Consider the following 17,887-nt stretch of genomic DNA (forward strand, 5'->3'; position numbering starts at 1 on the left):
TGTGCAAAGGATGTATGTGTGCGAACACGGACCAGTGGTGGATAATTGGTAATTTATGTGTCCAGTTGTGTGCTCCTATGGTATCAATCAAGTTAGAGCAGTGTTCAAAAAAAATCTGAAGAACTTAATTTTGATTGGATGCAGTGGCTTGCCACTGCATCCAATGAAATTCACAGACAAGAAGCACGAGAGATCTTTTGGATCTGCCAAGGTGTAGATAAGTTTGCATAACAGAACCTTGACCAGCGAAAATGGGCTTAACATCAATAACCTGTGTAAGTGACAAATGTAAGCATGGAATTATGTCTGGAGCACTTAGTTGAAATGTTACAATTTAGGCCTGGCAAAATATGAAGGTTTTCAGTTTCACACCAATAAAAGTGGATTGGTTGGTTGGAATAAGATCTTTTAAACCACAATTTTCAACTCCATTTATCAAATGTGTTCCATGAATCAATTCTATTCCTTACGAAAAAATAATGTCAATATAACTCAAGAAGACAATGTTTTATGATAGTTTCATATTATGACATAAATAATTTGCCTTTGACAAAAATGGCTGTAAATCTGAATCTACAATAATTAGCAGAACAGCTATACTGAGTAATGCTTTCTAGTCAATATCCAAAATATGTACTAACAAATCCTAGTACTGGAAGAAATTATATGTTTCTAAATGTACATGATCACAAATACCTTTGGATAAAATGAAATGCAGTCTAGTCATAACATTCAGAAAGCCTGGAATGTTTCTTAGTGGGTTTTTATCTGAATTATGTTTGATGGTTAGAAAATTTATAGGGTTGGTATCCAGCAAATTCGAGGATATATATTATTTGGTTAATGGTGGTAATTCAATTTGTGAAAGGTTCAGGTGAAAAGAATAGTGGGTTTTTGCTTTTTTTCCTTCTTTTAAGGCCAAAATTACCAAATATAAACCTAAAATGTGGTTAATAACAACTAATAATACTGAATATATAAACTGTCATAAATTAATGAATATGCAACAACAACAAATATTTCAGGCATTTTAATACAGCAATACCATTTGAATGTGTTTAGTGACTTGTAAAATTTGTTGGGCAATGTGGTTTCTGGTGTCCATTAATGTTTTTCAGTCACACGATAAACACGTTATGGTCTGGTTGGGCAAAACTGACTTTTACAATCCCCAATATACCAATCCACTTCACTTAACACGATATTATGAAGTCTGGTTTTCAGACATGCACAAACAATACTTACCCTTTCAATAGAGCAAATTACTCACTGCATAATACATCAAATATATGTACTTGTTAATTATATTTGACATTTTTTAAAACATTTTATATTTTCCACTGATTCAAATTACAAATTATTCAATTTAATTCCTAGATGTATCACTTGGCTATTTTATATGACTTGCAGTACTGAAATTCTGATATCCAGTGCTCTAAATCTTTTCAAATTTTAAATGTTCTTCAGGAGGGATAACTCAGTATACATGTATATGATCATAGATTACTTTCCCTTCTTCAATATGCAAACTGCTATTTTGGCTTTCATAGTGGTTGCAAAGTCAACCAGTCAAATTCATCTACATGGATTTCACTCATTACTGAACTCACCCAAGATCTTTATTTGAAATTGTCTGAGATTCTGATGACATGAACCGATGTTCAAAGTCTGAAATCAGATCAGAAATAATGACTCCCAGTGTAGTTTGAACAATTTTTAATGGATGAATGTGAAGCAAGAAGCAGAGGGCCACACCATAAGCTTGCATAGCATTTTGGCTATGTGAAAGCCTTATGGCTATGGGAACTAAAAAATCAGTTCTTAAAATCTCATTCTGAAGCCCATATCACTGTTAGAAGCAAGATGGTAATTGGTAAAAGTCAAAGGATTTGAGTGACCTTGAAATGACAGCATTAGAAGCATAGTTCATACAACAGCAACAACCTTGATTACCCACAACAGCTGAAACCACACCCGAAAATCATGTAGCAAGCATTCAGTTAATCTAATTCCATAATCTCTTGTATGTGTAATACAGTTGAACTTGCTGAGGGTAACCTATCAGAATATATGTACAGTATTTTAATACAAAACCTTTTAATACTTAAACATTTTTATCATATTTCCAACTGCAGTATCTGAAAGAGCCTTCTATATAGGCTAGAATGTATATAGCATGGAAAACTATGTAGCCATCATCTACTTGACCTATATATTACTAAAGCACAGGCTCACACTAATTCATAAGAGTGTAGTACCAACTGAGCTGCATTAGTGTTTCTTCTAGGGGTGCAAGACTAAGTCAAAATTCCCTTCTGATATCAGAACTGGGAGTCAGATTGAGTAAATAAAAACAAACTGGGTGTCAGAACTGGGAACGAGTGCCTGCATTTAACCCTTTACCTCATGCAAGCGTCTTTGGACGCCTCTACTCCATTCGCATGGAAGCGCCTTTTGACGCCTGCTGTAAACATCAGCCATTTTGACCCGGTTTTCGTAGCGCCACCTTAGGGGAATATCCCCCTATTAGATTCTATATTCATTTCTGCGAATGACAATTACGTCAGATCACATGGTCACTGTTTATGCATTGATCGATATCTGCTATTTAAAGTAACTGGGTCGTAATCTCCACTCTCCAAAATGGCGGTTGCAGATTTTATTCAGTACTTACGAAGTTTTCATGATTAGAATCACAACTATGAAAGATTCAATAACTTACGTAAAGGCTCTGATATTGATGTAGGCAGCAATTAGTTTTTATAAATTATCAAATTCAGATAACTTAGTGATGTAGACGCAGACGAAAAACTTGTAAATTTCGAGTATGAGAAATGGCAGCTATGGTTCGTCACACGGATTTTAAAGCACATAAAAAATTCTCCCGTTAAAAATAATTACAAAGCTATAACAATCGGACTTTACTCTTAAATTTTTCCCACACATAATAGATGTGTACCAAAATTGTAAAATTGTTAAAATTGCTGTTAAACGTAACATACACTACATTGCTTAACAGTTAACAGGCAGGCCTATGCGTATGGAGTCGAATAGGTAACAGGTGTTCTATTTATAGCACGTTGCACTTTGTAACTATGCTCTATGAGGTAAAGGGTTAAGTACCAAGTATGACGTACTGCTTTGGTGGCCTAGTGGTTAGAGCATCCACCTCAGATGTGGGAGGTCGTGGGTTCAATCCCCGGCCCATTCATACCAAAGACTTATAAAAATGGTACTAACAGATGCCTCGTTTGGCACTCAGAGGTTAGTGTTAGGACTGGGCGGCCTGCTGTCAGGACAATGTGACTGGGTGAGCTATCATGCTACATGTCTTCAGCATGATGCCCCAGTGCTAGGCGTCACTTTCAACTGCCACACTGCAGACATCTTGGCGATATGACTTAAATTTTTTTAAAGCTACATTGAAAATCCAAATCACACATACACAAAAAGTATGACTATTCAAACAAACTGCACCAATAAATGAACTTTCAATATAATTTCAACAATGACATAATGCAAGAAATGTCTCTTTTTGGTATTGGGTGTAGTACTTTTCAAGATGCACGCCTTCACAAAATTCCTGTTTATAAATAGGATAGTATGTCCCTGTCAGGAGCTAAATGCAAACAAGATTTAGAAAAGCCAATATAAGATTAAATCATTTATAAAAATATCATTTCATGGTTTTAGTACAAACAGTGCTTGAGAAAAGAAAACAAAATTTAACCCAAGTCAGTGAAGCATAAAAACGTGTGCATGTTATTTGGATTTTTAATGTAGCTATGATGTCTGCTATGTGGCAGTTTATAGCAATGTCTAGCACTGGGGCATTGTGGCGCAGACATGAAGCAATGATGTCCCACCCAGTCACATTATTCTGACACCAGGACAACCAGTCCTAACAATAACCCCTTAATGCTAAGCGCCAAGCAAGGCAGCTGTAAAAAACATGTTTTATTCTTCAAGTCATTGGTACAACTCTGCCAGGGTTCAAATCTGCGACCTCCCGCATCCAAGGTGGATGCTCTAAACACTTGGGCCACTGTAGTGGTAAAAATAAGGCCATAATGACTAAAATGAGAGTAGTACTCAATCAAAATGTATCCCCTTACCAAGCTTCACAATTCTTGATAGGGTAATATGTGCATGACAAACAAAAAATCTAGTCGTTCATGAACTAAGCATAGAATGTAGACTGAGCCAATATAGTATAGTAGATAGGTCATAGCAACCTTTTCTGTACAGGCGTGGTTCTAAAGGAGGTGTATATACTTCATGGCTTCAAGCATGCACAGTTAATAAACAAAACTGAAAGTGAAGCATGTAATATGGATCACAGAAACCTAATTTTGTACTAAACAAAATGTATCCCTTCAAGTTCCATGTTTCCAGGTATGACAGTATATATCCAGGTCAAGATGTGGTCAAGAGCTAAACACATAAACTTAACCTACACCAAAATAATACACCTGTAACAGTGACCTTTACTGTACAAGTATCACTGTACAAGTATCACTGTAAGAGTATCATGCTAATAAAGATGCACATAATCATCAAGCAATTCTAGCATGAACAGAACTTGATAAATAAAATTAAAACACATAAGTGAAAAGTCAGAGGCATGAAATATAGGTCACAAAGACCTACTTTTTTGTTGGGTGTAGTACTCAATGATGCATCCTCTTACCAAATTTCATGATTCCAGGCAAAACAATATGTATACAAGGTACAAAAAAAAAAAAAACTTTCTATTTGGCTTAGGTGAGCTGAAAAATGAATGCATATGATTTCAATCCCATGGATTTGGAGAAATACTGGTGCTCTGAAGATCGTGCAGACAGGATGAACTGAATGATCTTATTACCAAAACCATAAAATGACTGAATAAAATAAACACTCTACCAAGTAACTGTAGTTGTAAACCATTCCAACTTGAGAGGATGCTGTATATGGAATGTTTGCTGGTACGGTGACAGTAGTCAAAGAAGGAAGCGCTAAAACATCTTCCATTTTGCTGATATATCCACAATACTCTTTAAACTCAAGGCACAGTGAGAATCATGTATAACAGTCATGTACTAGACAGCAGGACGAATTCAATGTTTCCTTGTTTGTGTGGGAATCAAGTGTAAACTGAGTCACACACATACACATCCAGGGTTACCACACTTTTGATGTGATGACAACAGAAAGGCCTTTAAAACAAATCCCACTAGCAATAATTTAGTACACAAACACTAAACTGACTCAAATAACAGACTGTCATCTATTCATAAATCCACCCACTTATCAAACAGCTGAAAATTCAGAATGATCTAATGGTGCACTTCAGTCAGACCCAGCCTTGTTCAATAAATGATATTAGTTTGGGATAAGAGAAAACGGTCCAGCAAAGTAGAAAATTACTATGATCACCCACATGTATTCTTAAAGCCTGTTATATTCTGAACACATTCTCCAACACCCACTTAGATCATTGATAAGGGAAACAGACAAACTGAATCAAAACACAAATACTACCTAGTGTATCCAAGAAAGCACAGATCAGGAAAAAAATCTCACTATTAGGACTGATCTACCATGCAAGGTTAACCATTAAAAGGTTTTTCTCCCATTAAAGGGAAAACAATTTACAAACTTCAATACATCAATCCCTACAAACCATTATCAGTAAACAGAGGCAAAAGAAATTACTTTTGACTCTACATTATGCACATACTAATTAAACCAATTTTTACATTTTCTATGCATACTACTCCAATGCTCCATACACTTCAAAAACTTTTTTCAAGCGCTGATCAAAACTTTAAAGTGACACATGACAATGAGAGTGATAGAGAAAGAAAAGAAAGGACACAATTTACTTTGTCCTGCAAGATATTTTGACGATCGATTTAATCTCACACCAGTCTTTGATGAACTTCTAATTACATGTATTCAACAACACTAAATGTACCCTAAAGCAGTAATACTCCCCAAATATGGACACTCTGGTGGCCTAGCGGTTAGAGTGTCTGCATCGGGTCAAGGGTTTGAACACCAGCCGAATCATACCGAAGTCTTATAAAAATGGTATTAACAGCTGCCTCGCTAGACACTCAGCATTAACAGGTTAGTGTTAGGATTGGTAGGCCTGGTGTCAGGATAATGTGACTGGGTGGGACATCACTATAAACTGCCACAACACAGATATAGCAATATGACAGAAAATTGTTAAGGCTAAAATAAAAATCCAAATCACAAATTACATAGTCAATAAAAATAACTAGGACATATCTGAAGTAATGTTCTCTCTAACAATCTGATATATCTACATGACTAGTTAGATAAGTGTCTCTGTCTTACATAACCAGATGAGCTAATCACTTCTATGTTGGTAACTATGGCACATACTTTATTTTTAGGTGATTAAAGGATGTCCTTGAGGAAGTTAACAATACCACACACTACCACTAGCATGCCTGAATGGTTCTTTAGAATACCAAGTACCACATTTGACTATAAATCTGCCCTTACTGCAAACAACACAGACTATAATGTAAGGCTAGATCAGGGTCTGTGCTGATCGTTCTACTTATTAAACCATAATAAACTGCATAGACCCAGGTATGCATGCACATTATGCAACAGTAGATCTGGATCTATGCAGTCTGCAGTTGGATCCAACTTGTAAACAAGTATCTACACCTTACATTATTCAGTATGTGTAACAGGTTTTAAAAATCTATTTTCTGATAGCATACACAGCTGTAAATATTCTACCAGACCCAACTTAGCTAGAAATAGCTGATAATCAGCACCATGTTACTAAGCCAGAGTTAATTCCATAAAACATTTATTATTATAATGATTCATTGATATGTATCAGCCTCACAATATTTTCTGCAATGATATTCCATTATTTGCATTACAGAAATAATAACAATACATAATGCATCGCATGTAACAATAAATCAATGTGATACTTGAATGTTGTGGGTTTTTTTTGTTGATTTAACATTTTTCAGCGTGATAGGCTATACATGGAAGCCAGTATATATGCCAGGTAAACCCTCGGAAGAACCAATGACCCACAGGAAGCTATTGGCATGTTTTCTCACATACCCACATTGGCCAATCCAAGATTCAAATCCACCCACCCAAGAGGTGAGGTGTCAGTGATCTGTAAAGGCAAGCGCCTTAGACCACTTCACATGCTGGGGCCCCAGTACTTGAACACAATGTATCAAAATATATATTAAGTAAAGTTGACAAAAGAAAGAAAACGGAAAAGCTTTAGGACTATTCAATTAGTATTAAAGATTATGCCGCTGCTGTATTGGATATTAATATCCATCTGTTCAACATTAGTAAAAGACTAGTTCCATTATACACAATCAGTCACAGTTATCAGCAATAGAATCATATCTTTGATTGATATGGTTATGTAAAATTATAAACAGGCTGAGATTCAGTCCAATGCAGCCACTGACCCATCAAGATTTTCAAACTGGGTCTAAAAAAATCTGAGATGAGCAACTAATTTCTCTTCGAATGGTCACTGGTTACTTGAAAAATATTGTAATAATTGTACCCCCATAATTATACTTAAATGAATTAATTCTCAGATAGATGAAAACAGTATTAGTTTGTTCATAAAGAAAATAAAAATCAATTACAAATGAAAAACTGTTGATAACTGAGCAATGAATTACAGTTAACTTTAATAGCTCGAAAAGAAGTTAACTGTTCTTGAAAAAACTGGTCAGAATCCGATTTTGTGTCCAGATTTTAGACCTTTTGGCCTCAGATCTAAGGCAGACCGGTCTGAACTGCATATAGACAGGTGAATCTTTGCAAAAACTAGGATATGGTGGGCATTTGGAATAAAGAGTGGTTGCCATATGAAAATGATGGGTCCATTAAGCAAAAAAAAAAAAAAAAAAGAACTCCAACTTTTACCCTTCTGCTAATGCACCAGCAAAATAACCAATGGAAAACAATGTTTCTAATACAACTAGGCATTAGTCTAATGGAAAATCTGTTGAAAGTCAATGTATTACGATGTATTCAGAAATAGCCCCCAAAATGTGTTTCCTACCCGTATTTCAGGCAAAAACAACAAAAACCTCCAGGGCCAAATAAGTTAACCCCAAGCACTAAGTTTGTGCGTCAGGAGATAGTACCCTACTTCCAAGCTCTGAAGCGTCAAGATCATTTAAGATACACCAAAATGAGTGGTATTACAGAAAAGTAAACAGAAGTAGCTCTACAAAGTTACCAAATAATCTGGGGGCCCCGAGTGGCCGAGTGGTCTAAAGCGCTCTCCGTTACGGATTACTGCCATCTCACCTCTGCGTGGGTTAAAGTCTCGGATTCAGCCAATGTTGGTATATGAGAAAGTTTGCCAGTAGTTTCTCGTGGGTCGGTGGTTCTTTCTAGGGTTTTCCCTGGTTCTTCCTCCACCATTAATACTGGCCGCCATGTATAGCCTATCATGTGCTGAAAAATGGCGTTAAACCCCACAACAACAACAACCAAATAATCTGACTTTCTACTTGCACTAAAAAAAAAAAATTGAAAAATTTGTTTTTTAGACCAGATTTTTTTATCACCAAAAATTTCGCACATTGTCAGAATGGATTTTGTGTCCGGACTTTAACTTTCTGGCCTCAGTTCTAAGGCAGGCTGGTCTAAACTACACACTGACAGGCAAACCTTTGCAAAAAGTAGGCTAAGTTGGGGATTTCAAGTAAAAAGTGACCAGGAAACGAAAATGATGGGTCTAATTAGCAAAAAAATTTTTTAAAAAGGAATCCAACTTAAACCCGTTTGCACATGCACGAGCAAACTAGCCAATGAAAAATTATGTTTCTAATACAACTAGGCACCAGGCCAAGAGGAGATCACTTGGATGCAGATTTTTGGTGATGTATTCAGAAGCAGCCCCCAAAATGTGTTTCCTACTCATATTACAGGCGAAAATGACAAAAATCTCAACTGGTTAAAGAGTTAAAAGAATAACAACTATATGTTACAGAAAGTTCAAAGTTCATATTCCTTTTCTGTATCTGATTCATCATCAGATCTAGGCCAATCTCTGACTCACTTCTTTCTACAGCCAGCCTGATGGTATCTTTTGGGTTAATCTTTTATCTTTTAAAGAATTTTGCACACTTGGTAATAGTTTAAGTTACTAGTATTAAATAAAGCTAAGTAGTTCACTATTACATCTGCTGCCTGATATTACTGCGCTAGTATTTTACTAAACAATGAAAAACTATACAATTGGAAATCTGTTATTCACATATTTTACCTTTTCCTAGAAAATGTACCCCATCTCACCCCCCCAAAAAACTCGAACAGTTAAACATTTTATATTCAGTGGTGGAAAATTATAACTGAATGCATGATCATTTGAAATGTCTACAATTCTTTGATTATTTGAATTAACCATCAGACTACAAGATGTCACCTCACCAGAAATTCTGGTCCATCAGGACTCCTGTACAAAAAAATGAGACTTCACATAAATTCTTCACCATTTCTCATATTAGTCTGTGTACAACTTGTTGTTGTCAAGCATCTATATGTCAAAGAGTAAAATCAAATTTATGTTATTAATGATGTTGATGCACCACTGAGAAACAGAAAATCAACACATTCCATTGGAGAAACATGGCTCTAAAATTAAGAATTAATAAACACATAGCAAATTTATCTACTCTATAAGGTACTGGCCATTCAACATTGGGAGGGAGAGGGGGAGGAAGGCTAAATACAATATGGTATTAATTTGCTGTAAATAGATCAAGACATTTGTTTCCAGCTACTGACAGACGGAAATTAAACAAAAAAGGTATATCTTGGTGCATACAAAAATACCTCAGTACCCAGCTCTATCCTCTAGCATGAATAATGACAATGCAAATCCTCCCACTCTTCCATTTTACTTGTCTACTGTCGGCTCTGTTCATCACACTTAAAAAGAATTTTCTATTAATATATTCATTCTGCCATGAAGAGAGGGATTTCTAGATGTGCTCATAGGATGTAGCAACAGGAATTACATATATGTGAGCACAAAACATTCATTCTCAAAGATTTCCATATTAGAAAAAAAATGAATACCAACAAATGTCCATGATTTTAAGATAGTGTAGCACACAAGAAGGGTAGGATACAACATTATCCTAAAAAAAGAAGGAACAACACTGCATTTACTAGGGATATCTTCGTCTAATCATTAGCCCAACCCCAACTTTTTGACAAATTTATTAGGCTGACTCCCTTACCTTATCATAGCAAAGATACTGTATTAGGTAATAAACAGCAGATAGTGTGTGTGTGTGTATGATTAGGATTTTTAACATAGCTTTAACAATTTATCAGTCATACTGCTACGATTTCTGCAGTGTGGCAGTTTACAGTTATGTCCGCAATGGGGCATCATGCCACAGACATGTAGCATGATATCCCACCCAATCACATTATCCTGACACCAGGCCAACCAATTCTAACACTAACCTCTTAATGCTGAGCGCCAAGCGAGGCAGCTGTAAGTACCATTTAAGTCTTTGGTATGACTCAGCCGGTGATCAAACCCAGGACCTCCCATATCCAAGACGGATGCTCTAACCACTAGGCCACCGGAGCAGTTAACAGTATATAGTAATATTCTATTTGTTAATCTCAACCATTCCAATCAGTACTCTGTTTCCTAAATTCCATAATTCTGCCATATCTCTAACCATACATGTTTTACATTATTTAAAATACATGAATCCAGCTGATCGATTTAAATACAGTACAAGTCAATTTCCTGCATATTCATTCCTCAATTGCAAATACATTCGATGGAGAAAAATTATCTAGCCCTCAATGCCTTATTAATCCATTGAAATCATAACCTTTTATACCTTAACTTTTTGTAGCAAGAAATGTTTACAACCACAGTGTATGTACTATAGGTATACATATACAAATTAGTCCAATGTTCTTATTGTATAAATAATGTCTTTCTATTAATATTGTTGCCAACTAGTACTGTTTCTTGTGGTTCCAAGTACCCCATTCAATATCTGTATGCACTACAGATGGCTTATCATGTATTCCTCTAATTTTATGAGTAGGTTCAATGACTACAACTTTGTCACAAACCTACATTCCAAACTGACAACTAAGTTTTCTCAGGGATGGAGATCTGTTAACAAGACAGCCAGTCTCTCATAAGAAATAGATACTGGTAAACAAATCATCTGAAAGTTTCAGACACTCTTTCTACTTATTTATTCATTTTTCATGAGAAAGAAAAAGAGAAATCCACTCTTTTCTTGTATGCCCTTATGTTTCTTCCAGAAAGAGTTCATCATCAGTCTATGGGAGGTAACTCTATTCTTGTAGTTTCCCAATGATTGATCAAAAAGTAGATTCTGAACAATATTTATATTGCAATAGTAGGAAAAATAAGTGAACAGAAATACACACATTTCTTGATTGCAATACATATATTTTTGGCAAATAAATTACTCTCTGGTATATTGATCAAAACTGCAGCAGTGTATGACTGTTGATCAGGGCTTCCATTAAATTGATATTTTATGGTGTCCTGAGGATCCCCACATTTGAATTTTATAGGTCTCACTAGAATTTTGATGAAAATACGAGTTCCAACAGTAAAAATTGTAGTCTCCTCTCAGAGGCATGTTGGGCATACACATAAAGTGGATAAATGTCCATTAAAATGCCAGGACATAAAAACCTTTTTTTTTCCCACTTATTTGTAATCCTTTAAATATTCATGTATTAAAATTAATATCCCAACAGTTGACTTCGGAACAATTACTTTATCCAAATTTTTCAAGATCCCAATGCCCAGTGCACTTTGGGTATATTTATCAACAGCCATTTAACAGATTAATGAGAATGAGACTTTATAAAAGAGAATAAAAAATATACAAAAATCTTAGAATAGCACCACTTTATTTCTAAGAAAAACAAATGAATTCAGAACTTTATATGAAGAACAAAAAAAATATATGGATTTACATGGCAATAAGGCATACAAGGTTCAACAGTTCTTTAAATTCTTAACTCCAACTACACAAGTACAACTACTGGAGATCAGAGTCTGCTTGTATGAAAGTCGCAAATCATATGAAGAACAAAATACAATGGAAGGACTAAAAGTAGACAAAGTAGACTAGACATGATCTGTTCTTTAAATTCTACACTCGTATATGTAATTTGCCCACATGATCACAATATAACCACTGACATTTTAAGTACTAAGTTCTTTAACATGGTCAGCAATCTCCTTTTTGAGCTGATAGCGCTGTTATTTGGTAATGGCAAATACGAAGAATGTTTCATTATGGAGGTATAATCCACCATTATTTCACTTTCAAGTATATGGGAAATTAATTACTGGGTCTTGTATTCTTGTTTTTTTTTGCACCAGATGGGATTGAACACACACTTCCCTGGCATTCTGCTCCAAGTGAAATGGGTAAGCTCTCACAGAATAATACCCAGATAAATTTTCTGTATTTTCAATGCCACATATGTGTTTATTTATCCTTTGGCAGGTGTGAATGTAACCTCCTGAATATTCGGTAGTGATTAGAGGTTACGGAAATTGCCGAAGCACACCTTCTCTCTCCGACACACTTCACCAAATACACATCAGCTGACCTCGTATATAGCAATTTGCACAATTTATGCGTACCTGAAGCTGTCTGCAGCCGACAAAAAATTCATTTCTGGAATAACTTTGATGCATTATATGATGCATTCACATGGCATTTCAAAATCACCCGCCGTGAAAGTATGCTGAGTGTCGCCTTAATTATTTACATATGCTGTTGCATGATTGCTCATCAAAAATTTACAGGTACATTTACACACAGATGTACGTACATTGTGTAGAAATCAGCCTTTTTGGCAACAGGCATGCGACTGTAATTTACACCCAAAGTTTGGTTGTGACACCAAAAAAGTCAATAATGGACTTCCAAATTTTAGATTGTATGCCGAAAACCAGCAGCTTGGATGTAAAATAAAAACAAACTGACCATTTTTATGCATATTTTTCATTATCTTTTCTCTCGAGAATTTGAACAACTGATTCACCATGATTTAAAGTACAAAGCTGACCCGCTGCCTCAGAAAATAAATCGATGAAGAATGATCATTGGAAAAGATTCATACACGTTTAAATGCTCTCTATAATCAGGTCCACGTGCAATTATAACCACTGTAGTATCATTTATTTTCATTGGGCTCAATTTGTTTGGTTGTGTATTTAAAAAAGGCATTTTTGTGGGTACTTAAATTCGTGGTTTTGCCTCTCAAAATCTGCATATTAGTAGTTATTTAATTTCATGGTTTAACTTCTACAAATACCCAAAATAAAGAATACAAAAGAATAAAACTATGTTGACGCAAACAGCGGTCACTTTAATGGTTAAAACAATACTACCACCTGTATGAGCACAAATTAAAGACATGGCAAGTTTAATACTTACACCGTGTTTTTGACCAAGTGAATAACATCAGTCGAAGCTGACACTGTCAAAAACACTAAAGCAATACTTCCATCTCTATGAGCACAAATAAAACACATGTCAAGATTAAACACTTTCGCCATGTTTTCATTTAAGTTCTCAACATCAATTGAAGCCGATGCAGCCAACAACACTAGGCCAATCGGTTATTAAAGTACATATGAATGATTTCTTACTTAAGCCACATTTAATTCAGCAATTTGGGGATTATTTACCTGAGTATACAGCTGTGTTTATCTCTAGGAATGAAATACTATAAGAAAACGGGGGGGGGGGGGCTTCATCCTACTTGGCTCATTTTTCGTTGGGGACTTAAATTCGCGGTACACGGCAACAACAAAAACCACAAAAATTGATCCCCAAGGAAAATTAATTATAATACAGTATCTGATTGGTCACATGCTGTAAACCAGTAAAACCACTAAATAGTAACAGTTTTATTTCAATTGCATGATGTAATTGTATGAAAAGAAACTTTTGTACATTTGTTTGTCAATTAATTTTCTATTTTTCAAGGACCAAGGCTTATTTACAATGACTTTTCAAGGTAAAAACAATTTTCAAGTACTTTTCAATGACGAATAAAAAAATTCAAGTACTTTTCAAGGTACCTTGCAAACCCTGTAATACACTGTGCCCTCCAAAACAAAAATATCAGGTGAGGCATCTTAATTACAGAACTGGATGATCATGAATTTAACTTTAATTTGCGTCTAACCCCCAAAATACTTATCCAAAGTCTCAACGTGAAAGCAACAAATGGTAGTAATATTTATTATTGCTGGGTTTATCTTCTAATTTAACTGAAATCCTTAGCGTGTCATCCTTTCAAGATCACGTGCACTATACTTATTCAGCTACACTCAGAAATGACACGATGCATAATTAATGAGAACGACATCAACGGATGGCATAGAAAATCCTTGTTTTGAGAAACCTCAACCTCTTCTCTAAGCTGGAAATCAATTTGGTCATAAATTTTTATTGCATCCTACAGGACCCATAGGCTGGGGTTTTAATGCATCATTTTTGATTGTATTGCATCAGGGACGCACATCTGTGCATTATTGGAAGCCCTGTTGATATTCAATACTTTCATTCTGAGCCTTTATTTTATAATATGATCTTTTTAATGAAAAAATTACATTTTTTATATCCACACATTTTTTGCGACTAAACTTCAAAGTCTCGTGTATTCTTTTGCCTTGCTGAACCCTGTTAAATATGCCAGAAGTAGTGGATGATCAATACACTGCCCATATTGACATAACTCTTGCTGAATGGGCCCATTTAATATGTTGTGTCCAGTCCAGTTATACACACTGGGTCCTAGTAAGGGTGCAACATTTGTGTATAGATAATGTTGCTGAACATTCTGTCAGGGTCAGCATGACATATAATCATTAAGTTTAGTGTAAGAGTTAGACTTGCTATCAGTCATTGACTGCAATGGATGGAATCTGCTTTTTTGGGCATCAATTGAATTTTAATTTAGGACTTGCTCAGTTAACGGTTAGGCCAGATAAGAGTGCAATGTTAACGCAAGGTTAAGTGATAAAATGGGGGGATTTTTTAGGAAGTCAGGGACCATTTGAAACAGGTGTCATAAAATTATAGTTTCCAGAATAGTTATTAATAATGGCAGACTAGACAGGATGATTCAGACTTCTATGGGAGTGATAAGAAATTTGGCAGCTAAAGTAGTAATCCTGACTGTTCAAAGCTAATGAGGCGTGTCTGTGTTCTCTGACAGAATTCAAGCTTTTAAAGTAATCACCATTGCAATATTATTCAGTCCATGTATTTCTGCTCAGAGGAAAAGTCAGGGGGACTCTGAGGAAAATCATTAAGTAATTTTTCTCCTAAAATAAATTCATAATGGGACATGGGGTTTGGAAATTTGTGAGAACTAAATCCAAATGATACAGGGAATTCTCTGATGATAAGACAGCAAGGGCTCAGGAACGCACGAAGGTATTGTCTCAATTACATGCAATGTATGTTCACTGATGTAATTTTATAATTATTTGTTGAATTTATTCATTTTAAATTCATACATCAAATGTTCCTTCTGTTCAGAAATAATCATGGATTCATTTGTTGAAAGAAAGTCATACAATATTTCACTATATGAATGAGTTTGGATTTAGTTTGTTTTGTACGTAATAGAAATCTGGCAGTGAAAGATTTCATGCATTTCTTTTGGAACAAAGTATGTGAATAAGTAATTTACCTGTCTTAAATGATTATCATTTTATGTTGAGGACTGATTTTCTATATCTGGAAATGTATGTCAATGAATCACAAATTAGCAAAGTAACATAGTTAAGACATGGAGTGAAGTAAATTAATTTGTATGTACAGTGGAACCCTGCTACAACGCGATAACGGGGGTAAAAAAAATTGGATCGTGTTAATATCGGGGTTGCATTAATGCAGGGTTTTACAGCATTTTACTTTTTTCAGAGAACAACTCATTGGCACATATACGTGTATTCATGTCTAATGTGTATGATGAATAGGGTATTAAGCCTGTCGTGGCATGCAGTTCATCTATAATGCATGTAATTCAATTGAAAAACTGCACACAGATTTACAATATTCAATAATTTTTAACCCAGAATATTGTGTTTGAATTCAACGTCTAATATACAGCATGAACAGATTATCAACACTGTTTACTTGCTGTCTGATATCGTACCATCGAGGCTTGCAATTAATCCATAATACATGTAATTCCATTGCAAAAACTGCATACATATTTAAACTATTCAATAATTACGTCACACATCATGTGTCTCAATTAAATGGGAAACATTAACAGCAAAATTAGGTTAAGAAAGACGAAGCCCGTGTATGGTTCATTACGTTCCAGGGTCTATGAACGGTGTCTGTACAAATTTCATACTAAAATTTTCTCATATGTGTTTCCGTGTACATTTATTCATTGCAAATTTCCAATAATTAAAACTTGTATGCCTATTTGTTTGAATGACTACAGCAAGAATAATTAACAATCAACACATGTTTTCAGCATGCATATAACTTTTACTTCAGATTTTGTGAATATTGAAAGAAACGTGTGAAAACTACTATACTAAGCATTGCGCAAAGTGCAGAGAACGACTTGCGTTTGTGAACTTGCTTTTCCATAACAGTAAAATATTTTTATAAAAAATAGGAAATTAATAACGAGTTCATAAACAAACACCATACCCATGTAAAACCTGAGAACTAAGTGCAGTAGGCATACAATGGTCACAATTCACATTTATAAAAAACATTAAGCTGAAGGCATGTACAATTGCATAACACTTCAAAACCTGGTGAAATTGTTAAATTTCAGAAGTGACACCACGATCGTATTAAATTAAAATTCATACACGAACTCTTCCCCAAAATGATAATAAACATTTTACACACTATTTCTCGCATTTTAAAAAAAGTATTTTTTGGGGTATGAGAAAAATACACGTAACATGTATTTAAAATTTCAGGAACCACGCCATGATTGTATTCTATATCATATTATATTCGAATTCATGCACGATGTCTTCCCCAAAATGATATTAATTTTTTTTTGTGCAAAGTGCAGAGAACGCAATGCGTTTGTGAACTTGCTTTTCCATAACGGTAAAATATTTTTTTTTAAATTAGGAAATTAATAATGAGTTCATAAGTGAACCCCATACATATGTAAAACCCGAGAACCAAGTGCAGTAGGCCTGCAATGGTCACGAGTCACTTTTATTTAAAAAAATTAAAGTTGAACGCATGTACAATTTCATACCCTTTCAATTTCCAGCTAATAAAGCGGACATTATTTACTGGTCAACTGATTGCATCTAATAACACCACCAAGCCCAGCGAACATCCTGGCAGCTTTTGTTTTTTGATGCTTATTAAACTGTGAGAATCTTTTATCAACCACCACATTGTCTGCTGCTTGGTTGTGTATGCAGTTGAAGTAGAAACACATGTCGGCTATTGTTTGAGCAATGACTCTATACAGAATTAATTGAAGACAATCACAAAGATGACTTACTGGCTTTACTCATGGACCAGTAATAAGTAACATTTCCGACCCTGTTTATTTTGGCATAACACTTCAAGAACCTGGTGATAGTTAAATTTCAGAAGTGAAACCACGATCGTATTATATTAAAATTCATACGCGAACTCTTCCCCAAAATGATAATAAATGTTCTACACACTATTTCTCATACTTAAAAAAAATATTCTTTCCCAGTAGGAGAAAAATATACATTTATTTAAAATTTCAGGAACCACACCACGATCATATTAAATTAGAATTCATATGCAATCTCTTCCCCATAATG

At 35.0% G+C, this 17,887-nt stretch overlaps 1 protein-coding gene across 5 annotated transcripts in view; it reads right to left on the reverse strand.

The window, feature by feature from the left end:
• Nucleotides 1–17,887, reverse strand: part of LOC149794932 (nucleolysin TIAR-like) — a 250,754-nt gene that overhangs the window by 216,222 nt on the left and 16,645 nt on the right. The window contains exon 1 of one of the 5 annotated variants that reach the window (XM_089964586.1): nt 4,906–5,189. The exons of the other annotated variants lie outside the window; for them this stretch is intronic. Coding sequence (XP_089820712.1) covers nt 4,906–5,013 — 108 coding nt within the window. The 5' untranslated portion in view covers nt 5,014–5,189. Of the gene's footprint in view, nt 1–4,905; nt 5,190–17,887 lie in introns of those variants that run through there. 5 annotated transcript variants of the gene reach the window in all.

Source organism: Sinohyriopsis cumingii, chromosome 7 (assembly GCF_028554795.1).
Source record: "Sinohyriopsis cumingii isolate HCF-2022 chromosome 7, ASM2855479v2, whole genome shotgun sequence".
Lineage (NCBI taxonomy): Eukaryota > Metazoa > Mollusca > Bivalvia > Unionida > Unionidae > Sinohyriopsis > Sinohyriopsis cumingii.